We start from the raw sequence: 18,132 nt of genomic DNA, 5'->3' as shown, positions 1-18,132 counted from the left end.
TCTGTTCAAATAAAGGAACTAAGTAGGAAAACACATTTTCTTTTTCCCCAACTATTTTTTTTTTTTTTTACAGAGACAGAGAGTGAGTCAGAGAGAGGGATAGACAGGGACAGACAGACAGGAACGGAGAGAGATAAGAAGCATCAATCATTAGTTTTTCATTGCGCGTTGCAACACCTTAGTTGTTCATTGATTGCTTTCTCATATGTGCCTTGACCTTGGGCCTTCAGCAGACCGAGCAACCCTTTGCTGGAGCCAGCGACCTTGGGTTCAAGCTGGTGGGCTTTTGCTCAAACCAGATGAGCCCGCGCTCAAGCTGGTGACCTCGGGGTCTCGAACCTGGGTCCTCTGCATCCCAGTTCGACGCTCTGTCCACTGCGCCACTACCTGGTCAAGCCCAACTTTTTTTTTTTTTTTAATGTTTATTTTATTGACTTTAGAGCAGGGGTCGGAAACCTATGGCTCGTGAGCCAGATGTGGCTCTTTTGATGGCTGCATCTGGCTCACAGACAAATCTTTTTTTAAAAAATATTAAAAATATAAAACATTCTCATGTATTACAATCCATTCATTTCCTACTCCTCATGTTCATGGTTGCGGGTGGCTAGAGCCAATCACAGCTGTCCTCCAGGACAACACCAAATTTCTATTGGATACTGTGTAACATACACCGGTCGTTGTATGGCTCTCACGGAATTACATTTTAAAATATGTGGCGTTCATGGCTCTCTCAACCAAAATGGTTCCCGACCCCTGCTCTAGAGAGAGGAAGGGACATACACACATACATCTGTTCCTGTATGTGTCCTGACCTGGAATCAAATCAGCAGTCCCTGCACTTCAGAACAATGTTTTAACCAACCAAGCTATCTGGCCAGGGCCCTCCTCCCCAACATTTTATTTCAAAAATTTTATAACCTTAGGAAATTTTGAGAAAGTACAGCAAGGGCCCATATTTATATTTTCTAACTAGAGTTGCCATTTTTTAAAAGTTTGCCTTATGTACTTGGTGTATACCATATTTTTCACTCCATAAGATGCACCTAGGGTTTTAAGGAGGAAAATAAGAAAAAAAATATTCTGAACCAAATGGTGTGTTAAGATATTTTAATAAAATACGGTACGTTTTTTGTGCTTGAGCCATTTCAAAGTAAGTTGCAGATTTTTTGCTCTAAATAAGTTTTTTCATTAATAGCACCATACACGTCATCTTTAGTTTTACTAGGTTGTCAAGAAAATGTCTTGTAGTTATTAGTGTGTGTAGAGGTTTTGTTTTGATCCAGAGTGTGTTTAAGGTTCAGGCATTTCATTTGGTTATGTCTCTTTAGCCTCTTAATTCAAAAAAGTCATCCTGCCTATTAAAAAACCTGCTCATGAAGGCTCTTGAGTTTTGTGCTTTCATTGATCTTGTTGCTTAACCTCTTCAGTAATTGTTCTTTATGTCCATCAGATTATTTTTAATAAAATTGTGTTGTAATTTGAAGAAATCTTGGCCAAATTTTAAAAATAATAGTCTTTAAATAATGGGGGTTTTTTCCCCATTGAAGATTTGCATTTTATTTAAAACCTGTATGTACTATACCAGGTCCAAAAGAGAGTCGAAAAAGGTGGGCCCTTCTTCCTAACAGTCACCACCTGGGAACCATAGCTGCTTATACAAATTATAGTTGTCCATGAAGCTTTTTTTTTTTTAACTCTATTAAGTGAGAGGCAGAGAGACAGACTCCCGAATGCCCCTGCACCGAGAGCCACCTGGCAAGGCCACTAGGGGGCGATGCTCCATTGCTCAGCAACTGAGCCATTATTTTAGCACCTGAGGTGGAGGCCATGGAGCCATCCTCAGGCTCCGGATGCCAGTTCTCTCACACCAATCGAATCATGGCTGCTGGAGGGGAAGAGAGAGAAGGGAGAGGGCTAGAGAAGCAGATGGTCGCTTTTTCTGTGTGCCCTGACCAGGAATCAAACCTGGGACTTCCACACACCAGGCCAATGCTCTACTGTTGAGCCAACTGGTTAGGGCCTCATGAAGCACTTTTCAAACTCAATTTCAAACATTCATAGTTTATAAATTCTATAATTAAATCAACATCATGCCTGCCTCTTTACCTTTCTTAATTAAAACTAAGTGGATGGTTTTGTTTTTGTTTTGTTTTTTATTAATAGTTGATAAGTAGTATAAGGCAAAAAACATAAAAGAGCATTGTTTCTCTTTTTTTTAAATTACAGAGTAGTTTTCTGACTGGTGAATACTTAAAACAGCAATTCTGATCCTCTGTGCTTTTGTCTTTATAAGCTATACTTACAGTGGATATAATTTTGTATTAAAATTGAGGGGGTTTTTTTTAGGTCAACAAGGGCAGACACAGGATTATTCAAAAGCTTGGGAGGAATATTACAAGAAGCAAGGTATTGTCCTTATTAGAAATGAGATTCTTTTGGGCTTTTAATTGTGGTTACAGCAACAGTTGTTTTGTTTTCTCAAAGGTCAGGCAGTTCCTGCTCCTACTGGTGCTCCACCAGGTGGTCAACCAGATTATAGTGCAGCCTGGGCTGAGTACTATAGACAACAAGCTGCCTACTATGCCCAGACAAGTCCCCAGGGAATGCCACAGCATCCTCCAGCACCTCAGGTATAATAAATTTGCTGATGTGTTAAAAACAGTCATGTTTTCTTGCATGTTTACTGCTTTGTCTGTTTGGGATTATGTTTGCCTTTTTAATTTTTATATGGCAAAGTATAACTAAATGAAGGACTGCGGTGTACTGTTTGGGGTTTTGTTTTTGGTGTTTTGTTGTTTGTTTTTATATAATGCTTTCTGGCATCTGAGTGCTGAGTATTTATTTCTATAATGCCTTTGATTTTAAAAATTTTTTTCCCCCAGGGATTTGCAAATCATGCAAGAAGCCACCACCATTTATATTAACCAGTTTTTCTTTCTTAAAGGATTCACTCCTGAGTTAGCTCCATTAAAAGGATTTTCTTTAACTTTTTGTGTATTTCTTATGTATCTCTTCTGCACAGGGCCAATAATAAGAAGTGGACAATACAGTATTTGCTTCATTGTGTGGGGGAAAAATACCTTTGTTAAATATATGGATGCAGACGGCTTGATGAAGATCTTAATTTTGTTTTTGGTTTTAAAATAGTGTTTTTTTGTTTTGTTTTTTGTTTTTTTGAAAATGTACAAAATATCTATCACTACTGATAGGAGGTTAATATTTCTGTGTAGAAATGAAAATCGGTTTGTTTTTAGTATTTAGTGTAGATGTACACATTCCAGCAAATGTATTTGCAACTATTATGTGGTCAATGCTTTGTGATATAAATGTACTTTTTCAATGTATACTTTCACTTTTAAAATGCCTGTTTTGTGCTTTACAATAAATGATATGAAACCTCCTGTGTCGGTAAGTTGGATATGTGGGTATTTAAAGGATTCATGACTTCTTAGCAATGATAAATTAAGATACATATACACAAATATATAAGCTTTCCCCATGAATTATTAATTGAATTTTTAAACACTGGCATGTTTTTCCCCCTTGCAGTATAGTAATAGCTTGGAGGATCTTTTCCATTTATTGTATTTGGCTGTTTCAGCACAAGTAATCCTGATATCTTCATTTTCTCCTCTAAAAACTGCATGTGTGTACAATGATCTTTTGGCATACTTCCATTGCATTAACAGTGAAATTTCCTTTTATACATGACCACTGTTTCAGACCTGTACTGCTGCTATAACAGTTAACCTTTCTGTTCTTAATTTGATAATTACTTAATTTCCAAGACTGTTTCAGCATAACTAATTTTAAACAGCTTTCAGATAGTGAATGAGTAGTCTAATAAGAACAATATTTTCATGTAAAGCGACTCTTTCAATGTATACAATATTAGTGTGTTTCTTTCTAAATTTAGGGTAGAAAAGTGAATAGTATGCAAAAAAGTATAATAGCTACAGTGCATCTGCCATTGAAACATTATTGGAGTGTGGAAATGTTTGAGTTTTTTCTTTTCTTTTTGCAGTATAGATAAGCTTTGTTTTATAAATGCACAAGTTCAGTCATTGAATCAAATTAATTTTTTTATGTACTTGAAATCATTTTATTACTCTATAACACTCATGCTGAAGTTCTGATATTTTGTTGAAATCCATTGTTTTACTCTTTGCATATTTGTTGGCTCTTTGCATATTAATTATTAGACTACATGCAAATACAGTCTGTCTTGCCATTGTCTGTTGAAGTGCAGGTTTGATCCAGCCAGTATAGAACTAGCTCTGTAGGGGTGAGGAGGACTGTGCTGTGTATCATCCTTGATTGTGTTCCTTCAAGGAGCATTGCACTGTAAGTACATCAGAATGACAAATTGATGAACTGCAACAGTATCTTTTTGTCAATGTTCCACATAATGTAAATGCCATACTTTGTGTGAATATTATGTTGGAATACAGTGCTGTTATCTTGGGAAACCATAACTGCTTCTTATTTTAACATAGAATAATACATAGGTCTGTATTTTTTTTTAAGTGAGCTTAATGGGTAAGTATTTTTGATATGCTTTAGCTATAGCTAAAGAAAACTGATCATTAACAAAGTTGAATAGTATTACTCATTGGTGCTCCTAAAATATATTGTTTTTTAGTGTAAAATATGCATATTTTATATATTAATAATGAAAGACCTAAAATGTATCATACAGAAGTGGTTTTCAGTTTGCAGATATATTAAGCAATGTAGCAGTTTTAACACCATTTCATAAATATGTATTCTTTTATTGGTAGGGAGCACCAGTTGTTACTTGAATATACTATAAAGGAAGATATACAAGGACATAAATGTTGAGATTACCTAGGGTAGAAAATTAGCAGTACAGTTTATTGTGGATATTTTGAAATGTTTTCGATTGTTTAATAGAATTTAGAGTGATTTCCCTTACCTTATATAGATATGGATATTTAGTTCTAGTTTGAAGTTTAACAGTTAAGGAGTTCGCTGTTATCTTTAAGAGTAGGGTATTGACATGAACAGTTTCAGTATTTTGCATGATATACTGTTTTATAGATGACCTTTTTAGAAAGTGGTACATTTATTAATTTAGCTGAAGAAGTAGTTCAATTGGATTCAATATCATAACTCACAAGTTGGAGGCTGTTGATTTTGATTCATTTAAGGTTTAAAATCTTTATTAATTGCAAACAGTGCAATTATTTATACTTCACAGTGCCTTCCCAGACCTTCCACCTTAGGTTCTGCTGCAAAAAGCAACAGGTAAGCACAACCTAAGGACATATATAAATAAATATTTCAGTACATTAATGTTGTCCCTGTGAGGTTTTTGTGGTTGTGTATTCAGAAGCAATCTGCTACTGCTTCCCCAAAATGTGTTTTGTTATTTATGCTATTTCAGTGGAAAGTCTGTAAGTTGTTCAAACAACTGTTTACATTTCTGGGTAATGCTTTTTATTTTATTTTTCAAAATTAAAACAACAAAGAAATGATAAGTAGATTGCTGCTGTAATTGAGCTACATCAAACTTTTTGTAATTTATTCCCAAATATAGAAGAATTACAGTTAAGAAAGGACAAACAACTACATAGATTTTAAGATTTAGGAAGTCACTTGGTCAGAAACTTCAACAGCCTTCACAATCTGTTTAAGATTGATAGGACATTTTTCTTGCCCTCCAAAGCTATGGAGTCTTTTTTTCCCCCCCCTTATTGAACTACAGCAATTCAGTAAGGACATTATGGGTGAGAGTTTTATTATGACTTCTTTTTAGATAACTTGGATTTCATAAATTTTATATACACTGAAAAAGGAAAGAATTATAGAGAATACTGGCAGTATGTTTTAATAAAAGGCATGTGCATCAGTGAAATGTTAACTGTATAGCAAATAACCTTTCATAATCTGTATAGCAACCAGTATTTTTCTGATTTATAATACTTTAATAACTGCCGCTGAATTTTATTTTTTGCCAGTTTAAAATGTTTGTGTGTTCTTGTAGATGATTTTAACTGGTACATATTTTGAGTTAAGATGAATGTTTTTAAGCAGCATCTTTATCAGTTTTGTTTATTTGATTTTAAAAATGTGCTGATCCTTTTAAAACTCCTGCTTATCTGTACAACAAAGAAAAATATTCAAAAATACTGCCTTCATTTTCACACACAGTGCTGAAGATGCTGCAAGCACCAAATCATAGCTCATAAAATCAGGTCCTGAGATAGTTACCCATAAAGAGGAATCCTTTGAGTGTATGCCATTGGTGAGCCGATGAGCATGGACCATAGAAGGGCTCAATGTAGAAGGTAAAATTGGCGAATCATAATTGAGAAATATGAAATGTATTCCCATACATAATATGGTATAGGGTGTAATGTACCTGCTTTTGATCACTTCATTTTAAAGTGCTATTCACTTGCTCTTAAATGTTCCATGAACTGTTAAGTTTCATAAGGTATGTAGTTGTTGAACTGTATGAGTGTGTGTTTGTGTGTGTGTGTGTGTGTGTGTGTGTGTGTGTGTGTGTGTGTATTTGGTAGTCAATGATTTAAGATTAATAATATAAAGGAGTTCTTTGACCTGTAAGAGCTTGTCAAGTTTGGTTTAGCAGTAGTTTGCATTTTTACAAAAGAAAATACAGATGAATGCTTTTAGATTTTGGGGCATTGTTTCTGTCTTACAAAAATTTATTATTGCCATAGCCTTCACTGCTACTGCAGGCATTTTTTAATGGCGTTAATCTTAACCTTGAAATAAATAGAAAGCAGTAAAGGTGAGCCACTTGGTTTGAATGCAGTGGATGTTAGGAGTGGTAGAAGCAATGTTTAGTAAAATTGAAATTGAATTGGTTTATTTTATTTAGCACTTAAAAACTTGACAATGGTTTTTGTTTTGTTTTTTTAAGACATCTTAGTGTGGTGAGACTTAGAATTCTTAAGTTTTGATATTTCTTTTAGAAATGAGAAGTATGCTTTTTTAATGAAAATGATTTTAATACTAAACAGTCATTTAATACTGGTTGTTTATAAACATTGTAAAATATATACATAGACAGACAAATACCTTTGTAGTTAATTCATAAGGAGGGTGGGTTTGGGTAGGAGTAGCAGAGTAACTTAAAAGGGAAATAGACATTTATGCAGAAAGAATAACATTTCATTCCTGTGACTACTCTGCCAGGAGAATTGGTTCTGTCTACAAAGTTACCTGTTGTCTAGAATAGGGATATAGACATTACTAATCACTGAAGGAGTCTTATTTTTGTTTTCTGAAAATTCTGCTTCATTTTAAAATGTATTTTAACCATACGTAGTTAAAGATAATTTTGACTTTGAAAATAACCTTATTTTTTGTTTAGTCTCTTGAGTTTTATTGCCACAATATAAACTTCTGAGGGATCTTTAAATTGTTGCTTCTCTAAGAAGCAAATAAGTCCCGGAGTTTTATTTTCTTCATTGATACCCTTATAGAAACTCTTAAATGTATTTGCACATATATATATATATTTTCTTATGCATGCTCGATGCATTTTCGTCCTGAGAAAAGTGTTCTCTACAGAAACTACCCGTGTGTAAAAAGAAGATTGGCTTAAAATGGCTACTGTGATGGGAACAGTGTCTTAGGGAGATGCAGCTTGGACTTGAGGTAAATTGAATACTTTACAAACTGGTTTAGAGTTTGTTTTAATGGCATTGTATGTAAAAAGACACATGATTGCTGTAATTTTGTGTTATGATTTTCTCAATAAAATGTACAGTGATGAATATTATAAGGGAGTGTTTTGTCTCTTTTTTAAAATACTGAGTCTTTTTTTAAATATAGAAGTTACTTTATTATGGGTTTACATTATAAAATAAAATTGTCTTCCAGAGAAGTAAAATATAAAACAACTTGATAATAGAATATGGTAGCTAATGTATTTACAAACTTGTTTTAAAGACCAGAATTAAAAATTGAAGGTGCCATTTTTTCCCCTTAAATTTAAATATCTTAGATCATGAAACCTTCAGTTATGTTGAAAGTTTTTCTCCTATGTAACTAATACAAAGTTTTTCATTGAAATATAATTTGTCTAGGCATGGTCACAACATAAATTTGTTTTAAAAGCTTGGATATATATTACACACATTTGAAAAGTACATTTAATATTATTCTCAACACTCAGAACTCTGTATTACAGACAGTGGTTTCCATCCAATATTCTCTGGCATTTGTTTCTTAAAAGTCTCATTTTTTGTGTTTTCTCCATGCTCCCCTTTTCCTTAAAAGGAATGATACCCCACCCACCTAATACATAGTAGCTTCAGAGGGTTCTGAAACTAACAACCAAAAGGATATACTACTAAGGAAAACTCCCACTGAAATTGATAGGTTCCAAATTCATTGTCACAGCTGTTTCAGACTAATCTTAGGTGTAAATAGCTCAATAAATGGCATTCTTGCATGCAAGATAATGTTATTTACCATAATTTTTAAACATACTGCTGTGAGCTTACGGGAAGTGCAGTCTTTTTAATAGGTTCTGATATAATATGTATTTTGAGTAAAATTTCCCATTAAATACACATTAACTTCTGCATAATATGGCCATGAATCTGGTGCTCGTTTGGAAAGAAAGAAGGTATTCTGTACATGAGCTTGTGTCTTGAAGGCTGTTATGGAAAGGAATAAGAAGTCAACATAGTGGCACTCCTGGTTTCCTTTTTTGGCCCCGCCACAGAAAAAGTGGATGTAGTAAGAAAGTCGGAGAAAGAGAGAGTTCCAGGCAGAGGGAAGGGGAGCTAGTAGTCATCAGCTAAAAAAGAAGAAGAAAGGTGATTCTTTTTAAAGGAAAAAATTTTAAATACAATAAAAGTATTAGGTTAAAAGTGATTTAATTCTTACTTTCAATTGTAAGAATACAGGTACTAGCTGCAGAGCCTTTATTGTTGACTGCTTTACACATGTACTCTCCTTCATCTTCTGGGAAAGTCTCCGGTAAATAAAGGCAGCAAGTTTCTCCTCTTTCAATATATTGATAGTCTTCTCCATCCTGCAATATTTCTCCTTCAAACCACCATGTAATTTCTGGTTTGGGTTCTCCTGTTACTTTAACTGTAAATCTAACAGGCTCACCATCTACAACAGATGTGTTTTTTAGGGGCTTCTTGAACCATGGAGCTCCTGTTCTGGTTTGCTCTTCATCTTCAATAGTGGAGCCATTCATGATGCTACCTTCTTCCTCCTCCTCCTCTTCTCTTTTCTGTATTAAAATAAGTGCATTCAAGTTGTCATTTATACTATAGCAGTATTTTCAGTATAGTGATTTAATAACAATCTTGAAGGTAAATTTGTTTCTTTTACCCCCAAAGTAAAGAGCATGTAACTAACGATCATGCTCTGCTTAACAAAGTGTGTTCTGAAAAATGCATCATTTGGCAGTTTGGGCATTGGGGAACACCACAGAGTGTACTTACACAAAGCTAAATGGTATATAGCCTATTACTCCTAAGCTATAAACATGTATAGCATGTTATTGTGCTGAATACTGTAGGCAGCTGTAGTGTATTTTTGTAAACATCTGAACAGAAAAGGTATAGTAAAAATTATGAGATGTTTATAAAATATTCCAGTGACTTACTAAAATACTTTTTTGCCCCTCTTATAAAACTGGTTTTTAAGAGAATCTTTGAGAGACAATACATATGTTTGCCTGGTACCTTCTGTAGCGCTGCATCGATTTCCTTTTGTTCAAACTGCATGCGTAGGAATTTTTGTTCTTCAATTCTTCTTTGTTCTTCTTCTTCTCTTGCCTTAGCCATTTGTTCAAATCTAGCTTTCATATTCACTTTATGAGTAAATGGAGCTTCACTTTTCTTTGCGGGCTTGATATCAACATCTTCTTCCTTTACAAAAGTGGGCCAAGAATAAAAATTGCTTGTTTTCCAACAGCTACCAAGAACTAAAGTGTTAATAGTTCTGAAGTTGTCATTTATAGGCACAAAATAATTAGTATGTTTTGTATACATATTTCTGTTACACTACAGAAAGAGATTTTCACTATCCTTTAATTTGATTAAGATGAAAGTATTTATGAGACATTCTCTGAACAATTGGAACCCTTTTCTCCCCATGTAAAGCTCAGCATATCCATGAAGTCCCAGTGTCTTTATCTGCCCAACCATCAGTGCTTGTTGACAGTGCTAAATAACAGAAAAGGGTAGGGATACTATAAATGTACTGTAACAATTTAAATGCTTCTCACCAGTCTGCATACACATATAGGAAATGCAATTTTCCACTTCATAATTTCCTTCATCACCTTACTTAGTTACTGTCTTTCATATGCATTTTATGCAACAAATTTATTGATGGTCAAATGGCAGAGAAGAGAACAAGTAGAATAAATGGAAAAACAACTTGAGAGGCAATGACAAATGGAGAGATCACTGAGGTGAAGAGTGCATGTATTTAGGGGTCAGAGTTGGAAGTAATTAAAATTGAGTTATTTTAAGAGCTTTAACTAGATGGTGAGAGTCTATAAAGTCAATTGGTGATGAGATCTCTGATAGCTTTGAGTAGAGGCATCCTGTAGGTAGTTAATTCATGGTTTCTAAAATACTTCAGTCATATTTGACGGTGTCCAAGTTAGATGTTTTGTGGGTCCATCTGGAGATGTCACCATTTATATATTGCTCACAAAAATTGGGATATTTCAAAATGAATATGAAGTGATAAAGAATTTGATTTTTTTTTTATTAAACAAAAATCAAACAAGTCAAAGAAAGTTGTTTATGCAAATGAGATGCAACACCAACTTATTTCATTGGTGAAAAACCTAGACAAAAGGCTGAAAGTACTGGACTATCTGCATGTTCCCTGATCCCCTAATTTTTGTGAGCAGAATATATTGCGATTGAGGAAATTGCTTCAGGGTAGCACATCCAACTAAATTTTGAAACAATCTGTAAAATAGTCACCTATAATAAGAATCTTGATTCACAGATGTTTTACATCAGTTTGAGGTATTGCACCTCGGTTCCAATGAATGTAGAAGGAGGGATTAAAATAAATTTGATAGATTTCCTGGTTCTCCTGAACCAGATTTTTATTTGATGTTGCAAAATCCTAGAGCATCAGACAGTGGGTATGTTTGTTATATGTGCCATAATTGACTTTCAATTGAAAAACATGCGTAACTACAGATATTTTTATTAGAGTTTTAAATTAGGTTAAAAGATACACAATCAGAATTCTGTGTAAGCTAATGGAAAATTTATGAAGAGTGTTAATTACAGTTGTTGCCTTTTCTTGAATCCCTGAAAAGCCAGGTTAAATGTTTACAGGTGATGTCTACTAAGAATCACTGTAAATAGAATAACTTGTTATCTAGGAGCATTCTTAATAGGGCACAAAATCCCCCACCACATGAATATTAAAGACAGTATAATTAGACAGTGAATGTGAGATAAAGGGGAGCATAAGGAATGGTTTAAGTACCAAATGAGTGTGGTACAGCTAAGGCCTACAGAAGCTGGAATGGACTGATTAGGGAAGGTGATGTAAATTAGTCTTTGAAAGACGTCTGGAATATTAACAAAGATGTGGAACACTGACACATTTCTAAAGAGACAACTAGATACCTGAATAGATGGGGGTGGTAAGTAAGGGTCCTATTCTGGAAGTTGATTGCACTTGATACCAAAACTACTAATACAAGTTTTTAAAAGGATCTCAACCCTAAAACTAAAGGGATATAATCAGGACTGTCAGCATCCTTCAACAAAAAACATTCAGAACAGCTGCATAGGTTGTAGATCAACCATGTCCTATTTATTCTCAAGTCCTTTTACACAAAAGAGGCAATAAGGCCCTGGCCGGTTGGCTCAGTGGTAGAGCATCGGCCTGGAGTGCAGGAGTCCCAAGTTCGATTCCCATATACAGGAGAAGCGTCCATCTGCTTCTCCACCCTTCCTCTCCTTTCTCTCCGTCTCTTCCCCTCCCGCAGCCAAGGTTCCATTGGAGCAAAGTTGGCCCCAGGCGCTGAGGGTGGCTCCATGGCCTCTGCCTCAGGCGCTAGAATGGCCCTGGTTGCAAGAGAGCAACGCCCCAGATGGGCAGGGCATTGCCCCCTGAAGGGCATGCCGGGTGGATCCCAGTCGGGCGCATGTGGGAGTCTGTCTGACTGCCTCCCCGTTTCCAACTTCAGGAAAAAATTTTTTTTAAAAAAGAGGCAAGGCCCTGGCCGGTTGGCTCAGCGGTAGAGCCTCGGCCTGGCGTGTGGGAGACCCGGGTTCGATTCCCGGCCAGGGCACATAGGAGAAGTGCCCATTTGCTTCTCCACCCCCCCCCCCTCCTTCCTCTCTGTCTCTCTCTTCCCCTCCCGCAGCCAAGGCTCCATTGGAGCAAAGATGGCCCGGGCGCTGGGGATGGCTCCTTGGCCTCTGCCCCAGGCGCTAGAGTGGCTCTGGTCGCGGCAGAGCGACGTCCCGGAGGGGCAGAGCATCACCCCTGGTGGGCAGAGCGTGGCCCCTGGTGGGCGTGCCGGGTGGATCCCGGTCGGGCGCATGCGGGAGTCTGTCTGACTGTCTCTCCCCGTTTCCAGCTTCAGAAAAAATACAAAAAGAAAAAAAAAAAGAGGCAATAATAACAGTAAAACAAGAAATCACCATCTCATTTCTTTTATTCCTTACATGTTTTATAAGACAAGGTATTACTGCTCTGTTTCACTACCTTTATCCAAAACAGGGGGAATCACATGCATGCTTATGGAACTTGACCTGTGACATCTTCCTAAAGAATCAACTGATCTTGTGGTCAAACATTAAATGTTGCTGCTTGCTAGGGTTTTATCATTCATCTTCAAACTTAATTCATGTTTTACTATACTTTCAAATGCTATCCATAAAAGTTATCCATAGCTTCTGCATGCCTCTCCTGAGCTCAGCACCTATGTTTCAGACTGCTTTCTCCTTATCCAAATACAGCTCAGATAATGTACTCCCATGGTCCAGAACATAGGCCTTGGAACATAGAGGCTTTCAAGTAATTAATGCATGAATCTAAAACCATCTTTAGATTCAGCATTCTCTAGCTTTAAAATGCCAACTTGATATTTTAAAATCCCTTCGATACAAAGTTCCTTAACGTGGCCTTTGCCTTCTGTGGTCATCTGGCCCGTGTTTGCATCTTGATCATTTGTTCTTGCACTCTGCTTGCCTCAATACTAACAAATTGCTTACTGTCTCAAGAATTTGCACATAATTTCTATCTTTTAGTTAACAATCTTCTCTGAAGGCCCTCCCAACTTCCTACACCTGATTTATTAGTTGAATATTTGATGAAAACGCATTTTTAGAAGAACACTGGTAAATGCTGTTAAGTGTAATATGGTAATTCTGGCCAAAAAAAAATAGCCAGATCCTACTTAAATCAGTGTTCATAACCCTGGAACTAGTCCTCAGACTGGAAGGGACAATACAAGTCATTTAGTGTTTGCCTCCTTTTACATCTGAAGGTCCTTGAAATTCATGTTATATGAGTTGCAGGTCATACAGGGTTTATTGGTCTCATCTTTAAAAAGGTAAGTGAATAATCAAGTTTATTTTAATTCAAATACAGTGTATACAGTGGTTATACTGATTCAAATTAAAATTTATGCCAATAAATACTTTTGAACTATTTATTAATAAAAGGATGCTAGAGTAGGAGAATACTTCAAAGTCTCTTTTAAGACCTTGCTGTGCTTTTGTTACTTCCAGATTATTATATAAACCTATGGTTAATTGTAAGTACCAAAACTTATTTCAAAGCCAGTTTTACTTCTGTTCAGTCATTATCATTACTGTGCCATAACTAAGTTAAATATAAAATAGTATCCGTCGGCCTTAGCCAGTGGCTCAGTAGATAGAGCATCAGCCTGGTATGTGGACATCCTGGGTTGGACCCCCAGTCAGGGCACACAAGAGAAGCAACTATCTGCTTCTCCCCTTCCCCTCTCCCCTTTCTCTCCCTCTTCCTCTCCCACAGCTCAATTGGTTTGAGCGAGGCCTAGGGCCCTAAGAACAGGTCCCTCAGAGCACAACAGCTTCAGGTGCTAAAAATTGTTGGGCACACGCTCATCAGCCCAAATGGTGTTGCTGGGTGAATCCTGGTTAAGGTGCATGTGGATGTCTGCCTCACTATCTCCCCTCCTCTCATTAAAAAAAAAAAAAAAAAAAAAAAAAAGTATACCTCATGAAAGTTTTCTGCTTCTCGCTCTTTAATTTCAAGGTCAATGGCTCTTCTTCTTGCTCGTTCTTCTTCTATCTTTTTCTGTATTTCTTTTTCAGACAATTGTCCAATTTTTTCAAACTTGCTTTTTAGATTTTTAGCTTGAATAGAACCACTCCTTTTCAATTTGATTAATTCTTCATATTCCCGGCTCAGTCCAAAGGTTTCACTTTCTTCTTCTTCCTTCAAAGAAAGGGATAATCTTTAAATGCTAAAAAATTACTTTGTACAATAAATAATCTAAAAAATGTTCACCATTTCCTATTTGAAACCAAAAATAAAGGTTAACCTCCCTCAACACAATATCTAAATTTACAAATTAAAAGTAGTGCCACAAATTTAAGACTTTAGTTAACATTTCATTTAAAATATTTTTTCGTTAGGGATTGTGGCTCAAATCTTCATTTATTTTTAATTTTTAACGAGAGACACAGATGGACAGACAGGAAGGGAGAAAGATGAGAAGCATTAACTCATTGCGGCACTTGAGTTCATTGATTGCTTTCTTTTAAGTGCCTTGACCTGGGGGCTCCAACTGAGCCAGTGACCCTGGAGTTATGTCTATGATCCCACACTCAAGCCAGCAAACTTGGGGTTTTGAACCTGGGTCCTTAGCATCCCAGGTAGACACTTTATCAGCTGCGCCACTGCCTGGTCACACAAAACCTCATTTAACATTTCATTATAACCTGCTAAAATTAAAATATGCATATCAAAGTTAGCTTTTACTAGGAATTGTAGAAAAATCTTTGTTTAGTTGAAGGTGAAATATAATTGAAAAAACACTTGTCAGATATAAGTTCTAGTTCTGACACACCTACTGTGCAGCCTTTTGCTTAATCACTTAACTCACAACATGATGTTTTCATCTCTATAAAGAGAGTACCTCTAAAATTCTTTGATTTGATGGTAGCCTAGTCAAGTTAAATATCACTTTTAATAAGTTAACAGGTCTGTCCTCTGGTGGCACAGTGGATAAAGTATCGACGGGAATTGCTGAAGTTGCCGTTTCAAAAGCATCAGGGGGTGGGAAGAGGGCTGCTGAGATCCCACCATGGGGAGGCAGGATTGTGGGTGACCCAAGGCTCCAAGATTTGAGTACATGCTCCATTGTCCAATTAGCTTTCACTTACAACACAGAAATTCAAAGATAAAAATATTTAACATTTCAAGATGGCAACTTGAGAGCATTAAACCACTAAGCATGACCCTGCTGAGCACGGGGTCCTATGAGGGGTAAGTTGCAAATCCATGCAGATGGCCATATACAGTGAGTGTGTGTGTGTATTTCGTTTCAATACTAGACTCCATACTAAAATATGTAACAACATTAAAGTTCTATCTTTAGTAAATTAAAATAATTCAAAGACTTATCAAACTGATGTTCCTATTAGTATCCATGGTCCCTTCTACTTTTATTTTATTTTGATTCAGTTAATCAGTTTACTTCTATAAATATTTGTTTCAAAGATATAACAAGTGTAAATGCATATATTAAGTACTCTGTAACAGTTCTCAATCATGACATAACCACACATAATTCGTGGTATATAGGAATACATATTTACTTAAGGTACTGTACCAATATCTCAGTCACCAGCAATCTTCTGTATTTTTTAAACTACCAAGAAAGAAGTAGAATTATGGCAGGCTAGAAAGTGCACATAACATATATCAAGTGCCTCACTGGAGTATGTTGCATTTCCTTTATGTGAATAATACTAGTAAAGTTATTGTAAGGCAATACATGTAAAATACATTGATTAATGAATACTTGTGGAATATAAATGGATATTTCTTAAAATATTACCTCTCCCATTTCTTGTCTTAGTTGTTCAAATTCCTGTTTTTCCATTTCTAGCTTATGCTTCCGTTCTTCCTCTGTTCGTCGTTTTTCTTCTTCCATTTTTTGTTTTAATAATTCTTCAAAATTAATTTCCAGTTTTCCCGGTGTAAGAGATTCTTGAGAGATTGTTTTATACATCTCTGGGGAGTCATCATCTACTACCTATTTAAAATAATTCTGTTATTACTCTTGCCAGAATTTTACATACCAAAAAGGGAATATTTCTTGTAGAAACTGTGATCACTGGAGTAGAAAGGTTTCACACTGAACTAACAATCAGGAGATTTAAATTCTCTTCAAAGACTAAACAAGGGAGGAATTATTAGAAAATATAAGACTAAGGTATTTTGTGATTACAAAGGAAATGGTGACTATCTCCATACCAAGGAACACAAAGAAATACTTCGATTTTATACTATAAGTAGTTTGAATTAGACATTAAGATTTTCTAATATTGAACACTTAATAGAATTAAAATGAACCTCTACTAGGCTCTGGCCAGTTGGCTCAGCAGTAGAGCGTCAGCCTGGCGTGTGGAAGTCCCAGGTTTGAATCCCAGCCAGGACACACAGGAGAAGTGCCCATCTGCTTCTCCACCCTTTCCCTTCTCCATTCTATCTATTCCCCTCCTGCCGCCAAGGCTCCAATGGAGCAAAGCTGGCCTGGATGCTGAGGATGGCTCCATGGCCTATGCCTCAGACACTAGAATAGCTCCGGTTGCAGCGGAGCAATGCCTCAGATAGGCTGAGCATCACCCCCTGGTTGGCATGCCGAGTGTATCACAGTTGGGTGCATGCAGGAGTCTGACTGCCTCACTGTTTCTAACTTCAGGGGAAAAAAGATAAATAGTACATGTTCATAATAAAAGTTACATTTTTCAAATGTTAATAAAAAAGATGTATTTGCATGTCAGCTTTTCTTGAAAATAAAGTATCAGAACACTGTACATTTTACAAACATTAAAAATGGTGCAAGAAGTGTAACTGAGAATTAAGTTGGGTAGCAATATCCAGAAGCGATGGGTGAGCATTTTTTAGTTAAATGATTGTGATTAAATGGCTTTAGTCATTTACTATATACTGGATGGGATGGAAATTGAAAGGAGAGAAAGAAATAAATGAAAGAAGGAAGGAAGAAATGTGGAAAGGGAGAGGTGAGTGAGAAAGGTGGGGGTAAGGAACTCTCTGTTAGATACCTAGTTCTGGAAAGCATGCCTTCCCAACAAAAAAGACAACATTCAACCCTGTGTGCCAGACATAGCAATTTAATTAGACACTTCTCAACACTACATTGAAGCAAACACTTTTAACTGAAAGGTGTTATGGCACAGGAGATTTTAAAACTTATTTGCCATCCCTACACTTGGCACATGGTTCAGAAATAATAGAGTATTCCCCAGAGTTTAATGGTTTCCCTTAACACACTCTAAAAAGCTGAATGCACGCTAATGGCACTCCCCAATTACATTCTATCTTACCATGCTTCTCCTTGCTTCAGCAAATGCCTTCTTTTCTTCCTCTATTCTCCTTCTGGCTTCTTCTTCCGCCTTTCTCTTTTCATCTTCTCTCCTTTGTCTTTCCATTTCTTCAAAACTCAGTTTGAGTTTACCAGGGCGGTACCCTTTAAAATTTTTTTCTGTGTCTTGGTTTTCCTCCTCTTCATTTACCTAACCAAGAAACAACTTACTACTTAGAATTGATATTCATTGAAGACAGGAATGAATTATCAGTCAAGACACAGACTCAGCGACCTCACACAGAAATGTTTCTTTGCCATTAATACACTTGACCAAAATACACCTCTTTTACATTGTCTTATATGATAAAGTATTCAAATTTAGAGAAATTCCAAATAAATATATATTTGTGATATATACTCAAGCAATTCAAAATTTTAAATAGATCTGATGAAGCATTTAAAAATGTTAAGGGGTCCTTTAAGAGTTATTAAACATTAACTTTTCCAGAACAAACGTAACACGTGTGAGTATGTGTGTATACTTGAATTGAGGTTCAGATATACCTACAGAG

At 36.1% G+C, this 18,132-nt stretch overlaps 2 protein-coding genes across 25 annotated transcripts in view; one reads left to right on the top strand and one right to left on the bottom strand.

Annotated features, from left to right (window-relative positions):
• FUBP1 (far upstream element binding protein 1) overlaps positions 1-8,216 on the top strand; it is a 39,382-nt gene extending 31,166 nt beyond the window's left edge. For 6 of the 20 annotated variants that reach the window (XM_066376621.1, XM_066376619.1, XM_066376620.1 and 3 more), the window contains 2 exons: positions 2,485-2,630; positions 2,883-3,065. In XM_066376621.1, the coding sequence (XP_066232718.1) occupies positions 2,485-2,630; positions 2,883-2,924 (188 nt within the window). In that variant the 3' untranslated portion in view covers positions 2,925-3,065. Of the gene's footprint in view, positions 1-2,346; positions 2,407-2,484; positions 2,631-2,882; positions 3,419-4,244 lie in introns of those variants that run through there. The other 14 variants (XM_066376616.1, XM_066376615.1, XM_066376610.1 and 11 more) reach the window with 9 other exon arrangements.
• NEXN (nexilin F-actin binding protein) overlaps positions 8,121-18,132 on the bottom strand; it is a 60,884-nt gene continuing 50,872 nt past the window's right edge. For 3 of the 5 annotated variants that reach the window (XM_066376602.1, XM_066376605.1, XM_066376606.1), the window contains 6 exons: positions 17,580-17,768; positions 16,067-16,264; positions 14,218-14,439; positions 9,705-9,890; positions 8,890-9,247; positions 8,121-8,800 (listed from right to left, as the gene is read on the bottom strand). In XM_066376602.1, coding sequence (XP_066232699.1) covers positions 8,787-8,800; positions 8,890-9,247; positions 9,705-9,890; positions 14,218-14,439; positions 16,067-16,264; positions 17,580-17,768 — 1,167 coding nt within the window. In that variant the 3' untranslated portion in view covers positions 8,121-8,786. Of the gene's footprint in view, positions 8,801-8,878; positions 9,248-9,704; positions 9,891-14,217; positions 14,440-16,066; positions 16,265-17,579; positions 17,769-18,132 lie in introns of those variants that run through there. The other 2 variants (XM_066376603.1, XM_066376607.1) reach the window with 1 other exon arrangement.

This window comes from Saccopteryx leptura, chromosome 3 (genome assembly GCF_036850995.1).
Source record: "Saccopteryx leptura isolate mSacLep1 chromosome 3, mSacLep1_pri_phased_curated, whole genome shotgun sequence".
NCBI classification, from domain to species: domain Eukaryota; kingdom Metazoa; phylum Chordata; class Mammalia; order Chiroptera; family Emballonuridae; genus Saccopteryx; species Saccopteryx leptura.
The sequence above is the reverse complement of the archived record's forward strand: the minus strand, read 5'-3'. Positions and strand labels throughout refer to the sequence as shown.